The sequence below is a fragment of the Lethenteron reissneri genome, chromosome 13 (genome assembly GCF_015708825.2).
Source record: "Lethenteron reissneri isolate LAM-NWPU_2019-01 chromosome 13, ASM1570882v1, whole genome shotgun sequence".
Taxonomy (NCBI): Eukaryota; Metazoa; Chordata; class Hyperoartia; order Petromyzontiformes; family Petromyzontidae; genus Lethenteron; species Lethenteron reissneri.
In genome coordinates this window covers 2159754-2180716 of record NC_083791.1, presented here as the reverse complement: position 1 = coordinate 2180716, position 20963 = coordinate 2159754, and the positions used below count along the sequence as shown (strand labels likewise).

The window sequence follows — 20963 nt, the reverse complement described above, 5'->3', positions numbered from 1 at the left end:
CTTAAAATCTAGATTACATCCAGTATCATCGGCCGATTTGCCCGATGATGCTGGCAAATCGCGAAAGCCTATGAATATTGGTCGCGAAACCTTATGTGTTAAACTATTAGTGTAGACCAGGGGTCGGCAACCAAAATAACAAGGAGAGCCATTTTTTTATAATCCGGTACAAAAAACTCAACATTTCGAGAGCTGCAATGCACGTGAATACGTACAGACATTATGTACACGAAGCAGTCCATGAAGGGCCACATGGGGCTCCGGACAACAGGTTGCTGACCTCTGGTCTAGACCATTGAGTATGATCACTTTGCAGGCATGTGGGGTTTCTTTTTGCCAGGTACTCTGTTAATGTCTCACGTGCAACAACGACAAAAAACCCATGAAAAACGTTGAAACCCAATGCAAAGCACTTCTCAAAACCGCTCTTGGGACTCATTGAGGCTTTCCTAAATGAATGCCTTATTATAAAGAAACGAAACTGCCAGATTAATCACTGTGGGTCACATGGTGCTTTTTCTGTGGAGCCATCAGGCCATCCTTGTTGCATTGTGGTGCCCAAGATCCATCAGCCGCTGGAGGAGGAAAAAGGCAATGGGCAAAACCAGGGAGGGTTTGGTTGCATGATGTGGGTGATATAGCAGTCAACGTGACAATGTTACAAACGTTAACGTATTGTCATCAACTCTGAAAGTATCCCTCTTTTTAGTTTAGTGGCTTCATTCCGCACCTCCGATTAGCACAGTTGGCTATGTACGATGCGAAATAAATTCAACATACATACAAACATTCACATATTGCCTACTGATAAGTCTGACGACTGGAGTTTTGAGAATAATGTATACATGGCTCAATATATAAAACTGCAGGGGTGTTTCTGTATGCTTATTTTTGGCCTTAATTGATGCTGACTAGCAGCACTTGCCCTACGGGCAAAGGGGTGCATAGAGAGATATTTGTTTGTGTGTGTACATGTTTATATTTGTGTCTGTTATTTTGCTTAATGGCGTATGTGCATGTGTTTTCCCCTGTGTGTCTATATACTATGTGTGTTTTGTGTCATCGTATTTTAAGGCCTTAATTGGTACTCTCAAACAGTACTTGCCCCTAAAGGCAGAACGCATAAATAATGGATAATTATTTTTCCTGTGTGCATATCTTCATATATTATTGTGTACTCGCCCCAACAATCCATTGAGGCTATACGGGGATCTTTGTCTTTGTACTTTACTTGTCTTGTATGTGCATATTTACGTTGTATATGTGTACGCATTTGTGAATGTGCATGTCGTGTGTGTTGCCCTTTGAGCATTCGCAGAGAAAAAAGTACGCCGAGACTGGCACAAGCGTCGTGATGACGTGACAATTGCGGAGCGCCGAATGGCTGTTCTTGTCGCTGTATATGCGTATGCGTCTGTGAGCACGTTTGTGTGCGTTAGTGCCGGCATGTGTGTGTGTGCCCCGCGTGGGTATGTCGGTTTGCATGTATCGGGTGAGCAGTTGTGTTGCGATTAGCGCACTGCGCCACAAACCTAGCCACCCGATTATCTGAACTGGTCCTGGGCATCCACAAGGTCGACTCAGCCTCAAATGAGTACCTGGTCTGGTGTGTAAACATTGCCACAATGGAGACAAAGGCGGCCACAGGGCCGGCCTTCACAGGTGCTACTCGCTAACAGCACTTGCCCCAACAGTCTGTTATCGGCTATACGGGGGATCTTGGGCTTTGTATTCAGGTCAGCATACACAGCATCATGCAGACGATTAAAGGGGGCATAGACTCAATACCCTGGGGGGTTAGGGCAGCTCTAATAGGGTGGGGGCTATGGGGGCGGGGGGTCAGCTATGGGATGGCGGAGCAGGAGACAGCGATTGAGACAAATGCAGCCCTGCACAGTGCAGATAGAATGTCATATTATTTTGATTTAATCAGTAACTTTCAATTTGATGAGTAACTTGCGAGAAGGTAAGCCAGGCCAGTCTCTACCACTAACATGTTGTGTTCATTATCATCACTCGATCACCACCATTCTCACCACCATCATAGAAAAGAACCATGAATAACTGAAAGCCATTGTGATGTAGGTCACCAAGGTTGTTGGACCATATTTCCCCACGCTGGAACAAGTTGGTGAAATAAATAAACCTCAGTCCATCATCCACTTTGGGTTGATAAAGAGAGTAACTTTGGAATGATTTACCAATAGTTGTCCCTATTCCTAATCCCAGACATGGGAGCAGAGCATTTCCACAACTAATTTTGGACTATCATCTGAGATGATTGCCAACTCATTATTTCAGAAGGGAGTCCAGTCAATCTCAACTTTTGGCTATCACACTGATTGCAAGTTTAACAAGATGTAATGGTAGGAATGAACTGTACAAGGCAGTACTTGCAAAATCAAACGTAGGCGCATGTCACACACATGCAATCATAATAACATCGCGATAATTAAATTCACACAGTCCCTGGCTATCTGCTGATGCACCTTGTTAATACCCCTTTCTGGTATTTTTTCCATTATTATAAACACACGAACTGCGATGGCCGTTGTGTGCCAGCGTTAAATCCAACATCCAAAATAAGAATGCCTCCAAGACTATCGCAGGGCTTGCTGGAGGAAGATGTGGCCCTGTTTTCTCGACTACTTCCCGACGTTACCCTACTTGCCCCATATTCTACCTTTCACCGACATCACTCTTCTTCTCCTCCCCTTTTCCTTTATCTTCTCAATCTCTTCCTCTTGTCTCACGTCTCCCCTCTCCATTACCTGCCCTCCTATTGTTTCCTGTATCGTAAATAGAGGCCCCTATTTTACGGTTGTGCTTGCTATTGTTGACAGTTCAAATAAAATATTGTAAAAGGTACATACAACCCGCAACGACTCCTACATTACTCGAGCTAAAAAGGTTTTACTTGCAAGAAAACAAATCATATATCTCGATGGGTTCTCTCACCTGGCCCCCAAAAATGGGCCAACGAACAGAATTTTTAGGTTACTTAAAAAAAGCACGTGGTTCTGGCTCCATCAACGGAACGCAATATGTGAGCTCAGGACATCAGTGTGTCCCCACTCGACTGAGCAATTAATTGCAACTTGCAAACCATTGCTCAATTTATACTCTCAAGCTGAACAGAATCGATTCAACTTTGGCCACTTAAATTTTTTTGGGGAGGGGTGCGGGCGGGGGAGCGGCAGTCATTACACACGTTATTCTTTTTGTGCGGGTGCAGTCATCCCTGCTAGGTGTACGCCATTTCACTGGGCGGACACGGAGGCCGTTTCACGCGAGGAGACAATGTTCATTTTTCATTTGTTCACCCTTGGGGCTTGAACCTTGGAACACGGCACCCTCGGCTCACTACCCTGCCACAAAGTGTGAGGCCAGTGGGCTATTCAGATGCCTGCTGGGTTGCTTATATATAGTATCGCTAATTAATTCCATTGTGAGTGGGCAGTGTGCACTGTCGAAATAACTATTGCTTAGGGACATGCCACTTCGTTTAAACATATTCAAAGTCACCCGGCAGTATAAATGGGTACGTGGCATTTCGTCGATCAGCAGGTTGTGTGTGGTGGGGTGAAGTGTGGGTACTCCCACCCCTTCCAAGACGTCTGGCCAGCATGTAAGGGTAGTCCCTCTAGAAGAGCGCTCGAGCGCGCCCTCTAGTGAAGGCCCTTCCAACAGCAGTGGCGTGAAAATGTAATTGCAGGGCTGTGCCTTTGCCTTTTGTTTTACACAACCACTGTTTGATTTTTTTTGCCCGCAATCAATATCTGTGAACTAATTATATTAACAGCACAATTAATTGGAATGGAAATAGGTTTATATCGAGTTTTATTGACAAATTATATTGATACCCCTTGTGTGCGTGGCAGGTGTTTTGTGCGTGTGCTTGCGTGTGTTATGGTATAACTTCGATCTAATTTAGTCAGGCTGCACAAGCACCATCTATAATTTCAACAAGGATCCCCTAAATGTATGTTTTTTACACTAATGCTACGAGTATAAGTGATTGTTTTTTTAAATACTCCTAACTGCTCATTGGTTAGTACAGTACATTTATTTGAATTCCAGGAAAGAGTCAACTCAAACCATCATCCCCAATGACATTTCGGAGAAACTGGCTCCCACCATGGGAATGAGGACTTTCCACCGCTGGCTTCGGGCCACCCATGGTGTTGAGCATCACCATGATGCTCGCTTGAACAAGGAGACGCAAACTGTGCTAAATTTAGTCATCATCATTGGTTATTGTCTAATCACGGCTGGATGAATCACCTGCTTCTGCAAGCCATCTCTCTGTTGCACACGAGGAGCCGGTCTAATCGCTCCATCTCCGTCAGAGGCCGCCCTCTCCGGCACAGTCTTCTTCATCACTGACTCAGGTTTCTTAACAGTCAATTAATATAATAATAATAAACACAGCTTATATGGTGCCTTTCATAAAATATCAAGACGCTGATTTGGGATGACTCCACGATCCATGTGATCCCTTTCTGTCTCTTCGTATAATTCCCAGTACGTGTCTCGAGGTGTGATCTACCCCTTGCTGGCTGCTCTGCAAGCAAGCAAAAAACAAGTGTGTGAAGCAGCACCTGAGATTGTGGGCTGGAAATACACACGGATGTGGTTTGGTAGATTTCAGTGGCAATTACAATTAGTATTTATTCAGGATTTAAATGCAGCTGCATCTCAACTTCAAGACGTTATCACAACCTTGATGCTTCCTCGCAATAATTTCCTTCATTTGCCAGTTCCCAAAAATGTTCAACAGTTGCCTTCTAACCTGCAAGGCCTGCTCTGACAGTCTCCCGCCCTCTGCCTGCAGGGCTCCTGCCTGGTTAATGACCTCTGTAAGTGCCACTCTAATGCATCACTGTGCTCATTTATATATCCTTTCCAGCGTGTGTTCCACTGTATTTGTCAGTGTTTCTGGACCAGGATTTGTATGCATGAGCCGGTCAGGTAGCTCACCTGCAGAGCGATCAGCTCGCCGTTAAAAGGTTGCGAGTTCAAATTCTGGTTGGGAATTCACTCAGCCCATCATCCCCCCCACCCAGGATCTTAAAATGAGTAGCACTTTGTGGTGAAGTCAACTCGTGGTTGTTTACAGATAGGATCACCCCCACCATAGGAATGTGGAAATTCCAACAACGGGAGATGAGCATTGCCTCAATGCTCATTTGAGCAGGAAAGAACGTTGACCGTTAAATGTATGTAATGAAGCACAGTTGATCCCATTAATTCCCCTTAAGTATTGGCTGTCCTGACTTACCTTCAAGAATCTGATGCACGCGAGTGTCTCGCATGTACTGCTGCACAGGATAGTCCTTCAGGTACCCATAACCTCCATGCATCTGCAGAGCCTGGTTACATATCTGTGTCGCACGCACACACACACACAGAAAAAATGAGATGTGTCAAAAGCACAGGGTAGAGTCCAACGTAAACATCCTTTGGCATATTACGGCACAAACCATTTGTATTTGCATGCAGACGAGTTTCTTTCCTGGCTATATTCCTCTTCTCCCCGTGGCCGCTGTTCCCACACCGAGGTGTGGTCTACCCCTTGCTGGCTGCTCTGCAAGCAAGCAAAGAATAAGTGTGTGAAGCAGCACCTGCGATTGTGGGCTGGATATACACACGGACCTGGTTTGGTAGATTTCAGTGGCAATTACAAGTTGTATTTATTCAATATTTAAATGCAGCTGCATCTCAACTTCAAGACGTTATCACAACATTGATGCTTCCACGCAATAATTTCCTTCATTTGCCAGTTCCCAAAAATGTTCAAAAGTTGCCTTCTAACCTGCAAGGCCCACTCTGACAGTCTCCTGCCCTCTGCCTGCAGGTCTCCTGCCTGGTTAATGACCTCTGTAAGGACCAATCTAATCCATCACAGTCAAATAAAACTAATTTAACTAATTTATTTTACCAGGTAAGGCAAACTGAGCTGTACAGCTCTTTTTGCAGAAGCGACCTGGCCGCAAATGATAGCTCAACGAAGAAGCTTATCATGTGGAAATATATAACACCGGAGGACCCGCGAAACATCCACAGGGAGAACATGCAAACTCCAAATATACACATGTCAGGGTTGGGATCGAACCCACGACCTCTTGTATACCAGGCGAGGTAGTTAACATTTCGTCACTGCAATGCCCATGCCTCCTCCATCCTACACGCTTGTCCCACTCATCACAATTTCCTCTTCTGGGTTATATCTTGAATACCACCTTGGCATATACATTCCCAACTGTCAAGTCGTTTCCTCAATTCTGCTGTATTCCTCACAGCATTACACCATCACCAGAAGGAATGATGGCAGATTGCGTGGCAGCCAAGGAATGGAATAGATCCGTAAGGACTTACACAGAAGAGATGGAGCGATAAAATGAGCTCATGAAGGGTCGTAAACGGTGGCATTGGCTGGAGGAAGTCTTCATCCAGGAGTTGATTGATGATTCCTCACATTATCTAGATCAGTGGTTGTTAACCTTTTACTGCAGCACATTGCCCCTCTGATTCTCAGTCGTATTGTTTTTTTATAAATACAAAATGTTAATAAATACATAGGTGTGATGAAACAAAGTAGTTGTACTTACGTGCCTGTACTTGTGTTTTGATGATTTACCTTCTAAAAAAATCTGGCCATGCCTCGCACCCCCAAGGGGTGGGTGATGCACCCCAGGTTAAGAACCACTGCTCTAGATGTATCTGTACAGAGTCTTGAAGTGTGGTCGTACTTGTACGCTATCTAAATGTAGATGTTATTGTGTTATAATAACAAAAGCTGTTATAGTGTATTGCTCACTAATTAGGGGATAGACCAAAGTCAATCATTTAATGTTATATATGTTATTGTTATTGAGCTGTGTAAAGGCAAGAAGCATACTCAGCTTACTAGCCATAAGAGCTCGCTTTTTATTCTCTGGAAGGGCCTTGTGAAGTTTTGTTTCGTCCACAGTTACTCTGTGAATAAGACTCATTGCTCTCAAGCCATACGACTTGTGGATTAAAAACATAGTTAATGTAACATATGGGTGCCCAATACTCCCGCAGAGACATCTCTTGAAAACTCCTACAAAAGCTTGTCACCAGATGAAGTGGAGTTTGTGGGGAGAAAAATGTCGGTTTACTGCATAATACAGCATGAGACGGCTAGAACCTGGCAAGAGTTTGTGGAATTATTCAACCTTCCGTGGGGATTATTCCACTTTTATTGTACCAACTCCACATGTTCTTGCGTCCTTGAAAGAAAAGTTTTCTTTTGGAAAAACAATGCAGACATGGGTCACTTACTCGAAGTTTCATCATGAACGCAATATTTTTGGTTAGAGCAAAAGCCTCTGAACATTACATTCGCAGTGTCTCTTCTGAATTCACAGCAAGTTGGGCACGCTAGTCTATCGAGTGAGGCACTGGCATTTCAATGTGGAGTGAAGATTTAGTGTGACTGCAAAATATGTCCTCATTCTCTCGTTTATAATAACAAAAAAGCAAAAATACTACTTGCTCAAACAAGCAATAGGGTGGTCATCATCTCAAACAGAAGTCATCGCCAATCGTGGCAACTCCACATTCCCGCGGTGGTTACAAGTTTATCTATAGAATGGCTAGCGTTGTTTTCTAGTCGTGGTAATACAAAATTGTATAAATCACAGAAGGATAATGGGCTGACTCAGCCCCCCTGAATTAGGATTCAAGAATAGAAATCAGAGAACAAAATACTGTAGTAATTTAAGATGTCCCAATTAACAATGGGGGAATGAAAACACCAGGAATTGAAACTGGGTAACGAGGCTACAATATACTATGATATTATACACACACAATAATTTTAGTGAGCAACAATTAAGGATAGTACTGTTTAGTCAGCAATATACCTGGCCAATTTGACTCCCGAGTGCTGAGGTTTACAGTTCTCACGAATAACTCGTGGGTGTGCGAGTCAGCCTCGGGGAGACTCCGTTCCAATATCACCGGAACAATTGAACGTAGGCTGCAGGTTATGCTGTACAATACATTAACATGTATGCCACCACTGCCATCACTCACCCACACACTCTGGACACCTTCTGGAGCATTTTGTTTTACTTTGGCATATATTGTATGACGCAATGACAAATGTGTAACTAACGGTGACTTACTGATGTTAGAAAAATACATTTAACCAACGCAAGCCCGTTGTACTGCACTCACCCACTCGATCACTCACTCACTCACTCACCCACTACTCAATCACTCACTCACTCACCATGCTGCAGGTCACAGCAACTCACTCACTCACTCAATCACTCACTGACCATGCTGCAGATCACAGCAAGTCCCTGACTCACTCACCCAATCACTCACTCACCATGCTGCACGTTACAACGCTTCTCTTTCTGCTTCTTCCTTCGCACTGCTCCACTTCCCTCCAAATCCCTCCCATCATCTCTTTTCTCAATTTCATAATACCACGCAATTAAAGGAACAAATTAACTCGTAAATATCATAACTTTCGTGGTGCTGTTTGTTGCTGGCTGTTTGGCATTTTGGGCATTTGAGCCCGTGCTCAATAATCGCGATAAATAAAATTAAAAAAACCTTCTGCTGCTGATGTTCACGGCTTGGACTTAAATCCAGTTCCTTTCAAGAAGCGCACTTACTGGAAGGCCATGCATTCACATGCCTACAATAACAACAGCCTCCATTCGCCACTAAGTGGCGGTGACGTGACCACGGCACTTGTGACAGGTCTGGTGCACTCCGAGGCCACGTGAAGTGTCCTGAGGTGACCGGCAGATGCACCACCTGTACCCCCTACCGTGGCAACTTGCTATATTTTATCCCCCCCCCCCCGCTCGTTGTGGTGAGCATCAATCCCCTGCCCTCTGCTGTTGTTGGCGGGCAACTTCTTCCAATTGCCCAGTAGCATCCTTCACGATCCTCCTCCATAGCGGCCGATCTTGACACGGCTGGTACTGGTCTTCGGCAAGTCCAAGCAGCTCTGCATCCTCCAATACCGCTTCAGCCCAACTCTTCTCCAGACCATGCCGTGCTCATTTAACCCCATCTAGCTGGCCAAACAGAAGTTGCTTGGGCAGGCGGTGACTGGGCGTGCGAGCTACACGACCAGCCAACGCAGCCTTGCTCGCCAGAGGAGCTCACCGATAGAAATGTGTCCAGATCTTTCAATGATTTGTTAATAATCCTTGCCAGGATATTTCCTGGCACACTGAGGAGGGAGATGCCCCAGAAGTTGTTCCAATCTGTATCATCCACCTTCTTAAAGAGGTGGAACCACTAGGGCATAATTCCAATCCTCATGAACCTGTCCTGTGGTCCACACAGTTGTGATGATGTCATATAGGGCAGTTTGCACACAGGCGGCACCCTTCCTCAGCAGTTCACGTGGGAGATAATCTCTTCCTGGTGCTTTACCTGGTTTGAGACTTCAGATTGCCCCTCCTACTTCCTCAACAGATTGCACCTCAGCCAGCCACTCACAAGGGGTGATTACTTCCACCAATACTTGAGGCACCACAGCCGCAGCAGGGTCGTCCCCACCTTACACAATGATGTTATCTGGACAGAGGGAATTCCTCTCCCCAAGACCTCACATAAATGCATCGCAAACATGCAGACCTGTTACTGGGAGTCTGAGATCGGATCACCATTTCTTTCCCTTAAGGATGGTGATAGGTGCCCCACCCCGACATCGTGGCTCATGCTCTGTACTGGGCTCCTACTGAAATATAACATAACAAATACAAAAAAAGGATGGCGATAGGAAAGGTACTGCAAGTTACTTTTTGATGGAATTAAAGAGTGTCTTGCGAACACGAGCTATCGAGGTAGTTTCTATTTCCACAGCAACCGTCACCCACCACTCATCCTTGTGTAGAGGAGTAGTGTGAGCAACCATGAGGGGGCAAACAGAGGGAGGTGCGAGCAAGTTGATAGCCGAGGATGACGTCATGTCATGGGAACAAAGGCTGGTCCGAGCTAGGGGCAGGCCCCGCCAAAAGGGATACTTAAGGGGGATCCCCCGTGACGAAGGCGTGGTCGTTGTGGGGAGCCAGAGCAAGGATCGGCTGGAAGAGGTCTCTCTCTCCTCGTCGCTGGGCAGTGTTGGATGAACCCCCGTCCCGGGTAGACGAGTGGGAGAGCCAAGGGGATAGCCGAGAGCTGGGCTCCAAGTATTCAGTAAAGATCGGCTGAGAGAGAGGGTTTCTCTCTCCTCGTCGCCGGGCGGTGTTGGATGAACCCCCGCTCTGGCCGGACGAGAGAGAGAGCCCCAAGGGATAGCCGAGGGTAGGACAATATAGAGTGCGGGGGTCCGGGGCAAGGACCAAGAATAGAGAGCGCCTACCTCTGTTGTTAGTTTAGAGTGTTGTGTGCATCTTACAGATGACAAGCCAATGGTCAGTGTGCAAATCAGCACCACGGTAGGCCCTGGTGTCTGCTGTTCTGTCACTATATAGTCCAGCAGATGTTTTTGCTGGGACCCGGCATGTATATATGATGTTGTGTGGATGGATGTGTCAATGCCAGAACACCATGTTGGTAATTACAAGCCCATGGGCTGCAAAGAGGTCTAGCAGCCTCCGACCATTATGATTGAGCTGATCTGGCCCACGTCTTCCAATCACTCCAGGCCAGGTGTCTGCGTAATGACCCACTCAGGCATTAAAGTCACCCAACAGGAAGACTCTATCCGAAAGCGGCCACTTTAGCTAGCACCTGGGACAGGAGGTTGTAGAAGGCATATGTCTGCCTTGTCTGCATCCCTCCACTGATGTTCATCCTCGGTGGGGGTGTAAGCAACCACCACCATTCCTCACCTCTCGTTGATGGACAGGCAAGCCCACAGCAGCCTAGCACTCACAGTTTCCCACACCTCGCCTCCACACTTACACACCCCCTTCATTCTCTTGTTTAGAAGCAATGCCACTCCTTGTTGTGTGGCAGCTTCCTGCCCCGAGTTGGTGACTGGAGCCAGAACCAGTCCACAGGACCTCCTATATTCCACAAAGATCCAGGCGGTACCGGACTATCTCCCGACAAAAGGAATGGCAGCTTCTCCCCCGCAGCGAGAGTTCGAACATTCCACGTAGTCAACTGCAGTACTCTCCTCTTCCTGGAGGAACCCCAATAGGGAGGCTTCAGTCTGGCTCCACCCAATGGGGTTTTGCCAGAATGCTCCATAAACGCCTGTCCCCTGGGGCCTCCAGCACGAGTTTAGTTGGGTGTTTCCATCGTGATATTTGGTAAGATATAATGCCAGGTGGAGGGGCTTACCAGCCCCTCACACATACGGATCGAACTACATACACACACAAAAAGACAAGGATTCTCCTAAGAGCCTGTAACAGACTCTTGGGGCAAGTGCTGTTTGCGAGCACCGTTGAAGGCCGGCACGGCACACAAGGGGGTGGGTTGGCAGCACCACACCCGACCGCCTGTGTCTCCCCAGTGACGATGTTTTCACACCGCACCAGGGTACTCATTGGTAGCTGAGGCGACATAGGGGAGGCCCAGGACTGGTTCAGATAATCGTCACTGGTGTTGGCCGTGAGTGGGAATCGAACTCGGGTCAGCAGGTCCGAAATGCAGCGCGCTAACCACTCCAACACTACTGTTCCCCACACACAACTGTAGCCACACACCACCACCACACTCACATCTATCCACACACACACACTTACATCCACACGCAACTACACTCACATCTAACCACACAATTAGGCATACACACACGGACCACACTCACAACTTGCAGAAGTTAATTGGCTGAGGAACACTTCAACACTGGCAGAGAAATCGGGGCCAGTGTTAAAATTCGGACAAGGGTGTAGATTGATTCAACACATGGGCTTTGTTACATTCCTTTTTGTCAAAGTTGGTAAATGGGTGTCATACTCAGGCTGGTTTAATTAACAGTGCTTGCTATACTTAGCATTCATATGTCACAAATTGTGGTCTTCCTTTGAGACATCGGGATTGAGTTGGCTGGGTGGTCTTGTGGTAAAGGCGCCTGCCTCTGCGTGTAGTTTAGGGAATAAAATCCAATCATCGCAGCTTGGAAATAAAACACCGAGTCAAAGAGTCAAATTATATCCGTTTTCAAACACGCAAGGGGAAACACTCATCTCAGTCGGTAGCAATGGCTTGAGTGTTGCCGATATAATTTTTGACTTTGCCATGACAGGAGCCAGTCAATCCACAGGACATCCACTGTTGATACAGCTTAGTACCCATGATATCATCCCCTGAGTTCACCCCTGAGTGGATTCGAACTTGGATTCATGAAGTAATACGTGACAACATATCACAACACAAATTGTGCCTGACACATGATGTGAAAGTAAAATATGACCAGACATGGTCAAGACAAATTTAGGACAGGATGTCCTAGAGCCATCACAAAGTTTAGGGATCTCTTCACACGAAATTGCTAAATTGTTCCATCACAAATGCTTAATGGGGCTTTACGCCCTTAGATATGCCAGAAATGCAACAGTGCAGTTATTACTGACAGTGATGCTCGTGGTGGTTGGGTTGATGATTGGTTGGGGAAGAGTATCTGAGCGATTTTTATGCTGCCATACATTACCAATGGCCTGAGTTCCATTCCCACTCATGGCGAACAGCAGTGGGAAATAGCTTTAGCAGTACCTGCCCCAATAGTCCATATGGTTACACGGGGGTCATTTTGCTTTTTCCTTTTTGCATGTATTTTTTTTGGTTTGTGTAAAAAGCAATTCCTGGATAATGTGAGGAATAAAAGAACACACTCGAAGCAAAGAGAGAGAGAGAAGCAGAGAGAGACCGTAACAATACAGAGTGGGTTCCTATTCAACACAGCATAGGTGCACTTCCATGGTGGGCTGGAATGCAAAAGACAATTTACATTTTCTTTTATTCTTATTATTTTTATTTTCTATCTACGTGACTCTAACGAAAGAACCAAAAATACAATACAAGAGTGCAGGTCGGTTAAAGGACGAGATTCCTTACAGGTGTCTTTTTTGCATCCTTTTTGAAATTCACAAGGACTTTGTCGTCTCGGTTTCCAAACAGGCACGTGTTTTTCGACCTTTCATAATAACCACAAACGACACAGAATTGCAAACGTAAAATGCCCTACTGCCTTGTCGAACTTCCCCCCGTGGAGCTTTAGAAAGCGAAGACTATACAGCCAATCATACACGTGTGTAATGCGAGCGTAAATGGGGAAGTTAGGGAATCTAAGAGGCTGAGCCACGTTGGGTGGTGAGAGGGATCCGCGCCATCGGCCACGTGGCCGAAGGACCTCTGCACGCCGTCGTCCAGCGGTGTGCGGAGTGCGGGAATAGGGGAGTTAACGGGGGAGTGTGCGGGCAAGAGAGAGAGAGAGGGAGAGAGCGTACGCGGGGCGCACGCGAGACAGGACTGGTCCGGGAGAGGGAGAGAGAGCGTACGTGGGGCGCACGTGAGACAAGACTGGTCCGGGAGAGAGAGAGAGCGTGCGCGGGGCGCACGTGAGACAGCACTGGTCCGAGGAAGAGGCCAGTGGGGGTGCGGAGAAGAACCTAAATAAAAGATGAACGGAGACCAGCATCGCCTGACAGAGTCATTTATTACATTGGAGTCGGAAGTGGAACGAGATGTCTAAACATCTCAAGAAGAAGAATATACCTGCACCATCTTCAGAAGATGAAGAGGATCTTTCTCCGGCGGTAGCGGTCCCGACCATGGAAGGACGTGGGCGAAGTGGCGGCGAGCGACACGCCAGGAGTACAAGATGTCGTCGGGGCGGCCGGGCCGTCTGCGTCGACGGGCGTCGAGGACGGCTGGCGACACGTAGCAGTCCAGCTTGATTCGCTGCGGGCCGTTCTGCTGCATTTAGTCACCCTGGTGGCGCCAGCGACGATGCCGGATCGGCCTGCAAGCGGGTAGCGAGCCTGCAAGCGGGTAGCCTTCGAGTGGGGCCGAGCCGTCCGCCATTGGGGCCTGTGCGATGCTTCCCGCCCTCTCCGAAACGCGGCAGGACGCCGCCATCTTGGGTGTGGTCGCAGACGAACGGCGGGAAGCCGTCATCTTGGGTGTGGTCGCAGACGAACGGCGGGAAGCCGCCATCTTGTCGCCGCCGCGGCGGGAAGCCGCCATCTTGTCGCTGCCACGGCGGGAAGACGCCATCTTGTCGCCGCCGGAGGGAACGCCTGCATCGGAAGACAGCAGCTCGGGGACTCGCAGCCATCGCCTGACGACGATTAAAGAATTCTCAATTGGGGGAGATTGGAGCGCATTTGTGTGGCGGTTTGAGTCGACCGTCCGATCCGCCAATTGGACGGATGCGGAGGCCTTGGAGGTTCTGCCGACGCTCCTGGATGACAAGTCTTTGAAATTCTTCCGCTCCATCAAGGCCGTGAAGAAAGCGACGCTGAAAGGGGCATTCGAAGAGATGGCAGAAGCGTACAAGCCTCCGGACGATGCACACTGCAGATTCGTTCAGAGGAAACGGGCACCCGAGGAATCGCCTGTGGCTTTCCGGGGCGCTGAGCTTGAGCTGGCCATGGCCGCGTATCCAGAGAAGGAGCCCAACTTGTTAGAGCCCTTGATACTGGGTAAGATGTTGGAGCTGCCCAAGGACTTGGGCATTCCGATGCCGATATGCGGCCATGAGCAGCTGACCTCCCGAATGGCAGCCAAGTGCCTCGACGCGCAGTTCAACTTGCGCCGTGGACGAAGAGCCCGACCGTGGAGGGAGGCGCCACCGGGTGGACTCCGTCAAAGGCCGTCTTCGTGCCGGACGAGAAGGGGCCTGGCGATCTCTCTGCAGCGGCAGCCCAGTGGGTTCCTCGAGGGGGAGCGGAGTCGTGCTCCGGCCCACCGCTGAGGGATAGTCGAGACGGGCGGGGGAGCCGGGCGTCGGGCCGACTTGTCTTGTTACCGCTGCGGGCGTCTTGGACACTTCGTGCAGGACTGTCGGAGTCGCCGTTGCCCGCCTCTTCAGCCGGAGTCCCCTGGCCAGGGACGCGACATCAACGCCGGAGAGTCAACCGTGTCAGGCAAGTCGGTATGCATCAGACACCCGGCAAGGCCTGTCATCTCATGCATCACCGTCGGTATGCGTTCCGGGGGCCTGTTCTAACGGGGGGAATCTAAGGGATCCGCATCGCTCGCTGACACAGTGGTGGAAATTGGCACGATAAGTGGTCGCAGCCGCTACTGGGTCATCGACTGTGCCGGGTTCGATACAGGGGGTCGACGTGTGGATTTTGGTAGATTCGGGCGCGTCCGCAACTATCATCTCGGATGTGATATTCCATCTCCTGTCCATTCCGCCGTCGCGGGTACGACTGGTTTACGATTCATGTATTGCGGCGAACGGAGAGAGTATGGGCATCGTTGGTCAGGTGGAGGTGCGTATTTCGGTTGGGGGTGTGTCGGCTGCGGGGACGTTGTTAATCTCCAGGTCCCTCGCTGTGCCGTGTTTGTTCAGATAAGGGTTGATCAGAATTGTATTGAGTTACCGGCGGGCCAGAAGATTTTCTTTTTGCCGTCGCCGTGGGGACAGTCCGCTCCGGACCGTCAGGTGCAGGCGCTATCCGATGTTTCGATCGACATTCCACCTGGCTCGCAGATGCTTATCCCACTGCGTTATCAGAAGCCCGTGCCTGGGGTCGAGGGGGCGGCGGGGGTGTTGTTGTCGCCGTCCAACGCGGTTACGGATCGCCTGGCGCTGGTCGCGGCACGAACGATTGTTCGGCCGGGTCAGCCTCCGTTTTTGCTAGTGTTGAATGGAGGCGCGGACAATGTCGTCGTGCCAGACCGGAACGGTTTTGGCACATGCTACGACCGCCTACACGGCCCATGATAATCGGGGCCTCGTAGGGAGGGTTTCGGCCTCGATGGCGCAGGACGATTGATGGATCGCCGGGTTGTGCCAAGAAAATGCATCCTTGACTACGGACCAGCGGTCCGCACTTCGTGCGCTGTTGGAAAAATATTCTGATGTCTTTAGTAAATACGATTTCGATCTGGGACGCACCTCGTTGCTCTCCCACCATATTAATACCGGGGATGCTGCTCCCATTCGGATGAATCCACATCGGTTGAGCCCGGCGGAGAGGGATCATGTACGCGGCACGGTGGACGATATGCTAGCCGCTGACATTATCTCTCCGTCCAACAGCCCGTGGGGCGCTCCGGTGGTCCTGGTAAAGAAAAAGGATGGTAATTTACGGTTTTGTGTCGATTTTCAGAAGTTGAACAAGGTGTCGGTTGCGGACGCTTACCCCCTGCCGCGTATGGATGATTCCCTCGATGCCTTGCCTGGGGCGAAATTTTTTTCCACTCTTGACCTCTCTTCGGGGTTCTGGCAGCTCCCCCTGGACGAGTCCTCGAGGGAAAAGATGGTTTTCCGTACGCCGCAGGGCCTGTTTCAGTTTAATTGTCTTCCCATGGGGTTGAACGCTGCCCCTGCTATGTTCCTGAGGTTGATGGAACTCGTGTTGACCGGTCTGCAGTGGGACACGTGTTTGATATATTTGGATGATGTTATTGTATTCAGCCGTACGTTTGAGGAGCATCTTCTGAGATTGGATGCTGTTTTTGCTAGGGTGCATTCCGCCAATTTGAAATTTAAGCCCAAGAAGTGTCACCTTTTGCAACGATCCGTACGCTATTTGGGCCACATAGTCAGCTCTGACGGTGTGGCCACGGACCCAGAGAAAACGGCGTGCGTCCGGGACTGGCCGATTCCGGCCACGGTGGGTGACGTGCGTCGTTTCGTCGGGTTCGCTTCCTATTATCGCAGGTTCGTTCCAAATTTTGCCACGAACGCTAGGCCGTTGCACCTCCTTACGGCGAAGAACCGGAGGTTCAGCTGGGGGCCGGCGGAGGAGGCGGCGTTTAATGGCCTACGCGATCGCTTGGCGTCAGCGCTGACGCTGGACTACCCTGATTTCACTCTGCCTTTTATTCTGGATACCGACACTAGTGACACGGGGATTGGGGCCGTCCTATCGCAGTTTAAGGGTGGCGTTGAGCGCGTGGTGGCTTACGGGAGCTGTGTTTTATCTCCGGCGGAGACCCGCTACTGCGTTACCCGCCGGGAACTGTTGGCTATAGTGAATTTTGTCCATCAATACCGGCCGTATTTGTATGGCCGCAACTTTATTGTGCGCACAGACCACGCGGCTCTACAATATTCCCTGAAAGTTAACCAACCGTCGGGCCAATTGGCGCAATGGTTGGAAACTTTGCAGGAATTTTCGTTTGAAATTCAATATCGTAAGGGGTCGCGTCATGCTAACGCGGGCGCGCTCTCCCGATTGCCGCAGGGAATCCCCTGCGCCTGTGCCTCTGGCACTAATAGATGCACGCGGGTCCGCTGTGGAGATGCCCGGGGCTTCCACCGACGGGGTTTTGAATTTGCCGCGTTCTGTGTGGATTCGAGAGCAATTACTCGATGATTCGCTAGGGGCCTTACGGAGTCGGGCTGCAAAGGAAAGGGGATATCCGTCGTCCGATGGGACGCCGGGAGCGGCTCTCCGTGACTGCTTGTTGATGTGGAGGAAAGGCTTGCACGATCGCTGGCGTCTTGTTGTGACGTCGTCGTTGCGATATGAGTTGATTCGGATTCTGCACGCCGAGAAGTTATTACATCTCGGGGTGCAAAAAACCTGGTTGACGTTACAGCGGGATTATTCTTGGCACGGCATGACGACTGATGTCGTCGGGCATATTCGGCGTGCTCCGACTGTGCCCGGCGGAAGCCGCCTAAGCAACCGTATGTTCCCCCAGTGCAGTCTATACAAGTTTCGCGGATGGTCTGGGTTGAATATCTTTCCCGCTGGCCGATGGCCTGGCCCTTGCCCGACCAGTCGGCGGCGTCTATCACGGAGGCATTTTTGTTCAGACATATGATGGACAAGGGGGCGCTGGAAAGGTTGCTTACAAACCAAGGGCGAATTTTTTCTTCTAACCTATTGCGGGATGTGTGCGATGCACTGGGGACTAAGAAGGTTCGGACGTCTCTCTACCATCCACAAACTGATGGGATGGTTGAACGGTTGAACCGGACCCTGTCGGCCATGCTCTGTCATACGGTTAGCGAGAAACAGGCCGATTGGGATTTGCATATCCCTGGGGTGCTCTCCGCTTACTGGATGGTGCCGCATGCGTCGACAGGGCACTCACCTTTCTTTTTGATGTACGGCCGCGAGAATGTGCCGCCGGCGGAAGTGCAACTTGGCACGCGGGCGAGGGGTCCTGTTAAGCCCCTCCCCGAGTATATTCGTGACGCCGCTCGACACGTGGTGGAGGCGCGGGAGGCGGCCCGATTGGCGACGGCCAGGACCCAGGCCCGGAACGAATGTTGCACCCGGCGCTCTCATTGTGGGTCCCCCTGGCGAGTGGGGACATGGCCTAGCTCCACTGCCCACAGGTACCGGTGGGAACCTCCCCTAAGTTGCACAAACCCTGGCAGGGGCCGGTTGTGCTTATTGAGGTCCCTAGCCCGCAGTCCGCGCACATTCGGGTCGGATCGCGGCGTTGGTACGTTCACACGTCCCGATTGAAACCCTACGTGGCCCCGCGAGTGGATGCGTCATCTCCTAACATTGCCTTGCCGGTGTCTGTCGCGTCCGATGCGCCACTGACTTTGCCTGTTCAACCTGCAAGCGCGCCTGTCGTGCCTCCCGTAGACGGGCCAGCTGTGATCCTGCCGGACACAGGGATTCCTGCACCGGGTGGGCCTACCACGGCGACGGGGACATTTGGCCCCGCTGCCCCTCCAACCCCGCCGCGGTTGCAATTGCAGGGGGCCCCGACTACGGACCTCTCTGGGGAACGGGGTGCTGGGACGGACAGGCCTCCACCAGCAGCGGATGGTTCCGGTTCCGCCGCTCCTCAAACCCTATCGGGACTGCGACCGTTGAGGGCGCCGCCTCTCGTGAAGGACGGGCCAGCGACCCGCACTCGTTCCAAATCCCTTCCCTTTCGTTAATTGTGTTGTTGTTATACTCTCCATTGGGTCTGGTGATTCCTGATTACGATGTGGTCGCTCATATTATTTTGTCCTATTGCAGCCGGGATGGCTGGTTTTTTCATAAGAGGGGGGGGGGTCATGTAATGCGAGCGTAAACGGGGTTGTTGCTGGGCTCGGGTCCAATCACACGGCCGGGGGTATTGGTGGGCGGAGCCTGGTCTGCAGGGCGTGTGGGAGGGGCCACCGTTCGCCTCGGCTCCAATGGGGGGCGAGGTGAATGGGGGCGGAGCCAGCGGGAGAGAGAGAGATAGTATGGCAAGGCCGGATCTGAGGATCCGGAGGAGGAGGAGTCAGGCTCATGTGGGGGGAATGTATATAAGTGGGAGCCCGGAAGAGATTGGGGCAGTTGGGGAAACTAAGAGGCCGAGCCACGTTGGGTGGTGAGAGGGATCCGCGCCATCGGCCACGTAGCCGAAGGACCTCTGCACGCCGTCGTCCAGCGGTGTGCGGAGTGCGGGAATAGGGGAGTTAACGGGGGAGTGTGCGGGCAAGAGAGAGAGAGGGAGAGAGCGTACGCGGGGCGCACGCGAGACAGGACTGGCCCGGGAGAGGGAGAGAGAGCGTACGCGGGGCGCACGTGAGACAGGACTGGTCCGGGAGAGAAAGAGAGCGTGCGCGGGGCGCACGCGAGACAGCACTGGTCCGAGGAAGAGGCCAGTGGGGGTGCGGAGAAGAACCTAAATAAAAGACGAACGGAGACCAGCATCGCCTGACAGAGTCATTTATTACACGTGTACAGACACCAACAATCACACCGATGTCCTGAATTAACTGCTGATCAAATGTGAGGGAGTGCAAGAGGACGTCAGACGGACCAGAAGATCAAAGTGTGGATCCAAAAGGACAGGCTCGAGTGGAAAATTAATCAGTTGCGTGGATGTGACAGGAAAATTCCAAACTGGTTAAAGTTGAAAGATATAGAAATTCAATAATACTGGTATTAATGTACTGGTCTGAATCTTCGACTCTAAACAACCAGGGAGGAGCAAATGTTTTGCACCACAGGGTGGTACTTATTTATTGACCGCAGAGGGATGATGAGCCAAGTCAAATGTAGACTCATACATGAACTCACTTCTTTCTTAGGGTAATGACATTTAGGAAAGTAAAAAAAAAACCTGCAACATTTATCGCTCAAATTGTACGTAAATAGGTGTTTTGACAGCTGATATGGAATCATGAACTCAAGACATTAGTGTAATTCGGCCTCTGGCAAAAGTGGACCTTTCAGCAGAGCACGGTTTGTGTTGCATAATGGGGACATGAAGGATTGCGCTGCTGCTGATATATTGCCGGGTCTTCAGCGCAACTTCACGGCTGCCGGAGAGCGCGCCACAGAAGACGGAGCTTATTTACAACGGGGACATTGGCAGGGCCTTAATGAAGCAGTTGGAAGGAACTTGGGGAATTCCTTAAGCAATGAGTAAACAGGTTTCTCAAGCAAACGCTCGGGATCGATGAAGACACCCGTGAGTTTAATATACCGTGCGGAGCTGATGGCATTATTACCGAGAACTAGAGATAGAAGGGCATCAGGCTTGACTTGGTGTTCCCAGGAGCCATTTGTGATCAACTGCACTTTCATTCTGTGGTCAGGCACAACCTATTGATAACAGGTCGGGCACAACGAGATTAGCAACGTTGAAATCTGCAAGGTCATTGAACTGCAGTGGATCAGCAGGCGTGGACTCTTTGTTTGGAAATAACATTTTTGCCATTAGCAAGATCATTGATATAAAGCAGAGACAGTAATGGGCCAAAAGCACATCCCTGAAGGAATTTGTAGCAAATAATGTTCCATCCATGGGTGTGTTATTTTGACCCGGCCTTGTGCAGAATGGTAGGAATCGTTTGGACAAATGCTGGCGCTTACAATGAGTTGATCAAACACTGAGCTTGGAAATAGGATGATCATTTTGAAGAGACTAGAACA

At 50.0% G+C, this 20963-nt stretch overlaps 1 protein-coding gene across 2 annotated transcripts in view; it reads right to left on the bottom strand.

Annotated features, from left to right (window-relative positions):
• Nucleotides 1–20963, bottom strand: part of ACAD8 (acyl-CoA dehydrogenase family member 8) — a 591584-nt gene that overhangs the window by 10984 nt on the left and 559637 nt on the right. For both annotated transcript variants that reach the window (XM_061550860.1, XM_061550861.1), the window contains one exon: nt 5282–5384. In XM_061550860.1, coding sequence (XP_061406844.1) covers nt 5282–5384 — 103 coding nt within the window. The remainder of the gene's footprint in view (nt 1–5281; nt 5385–20963) is intronic.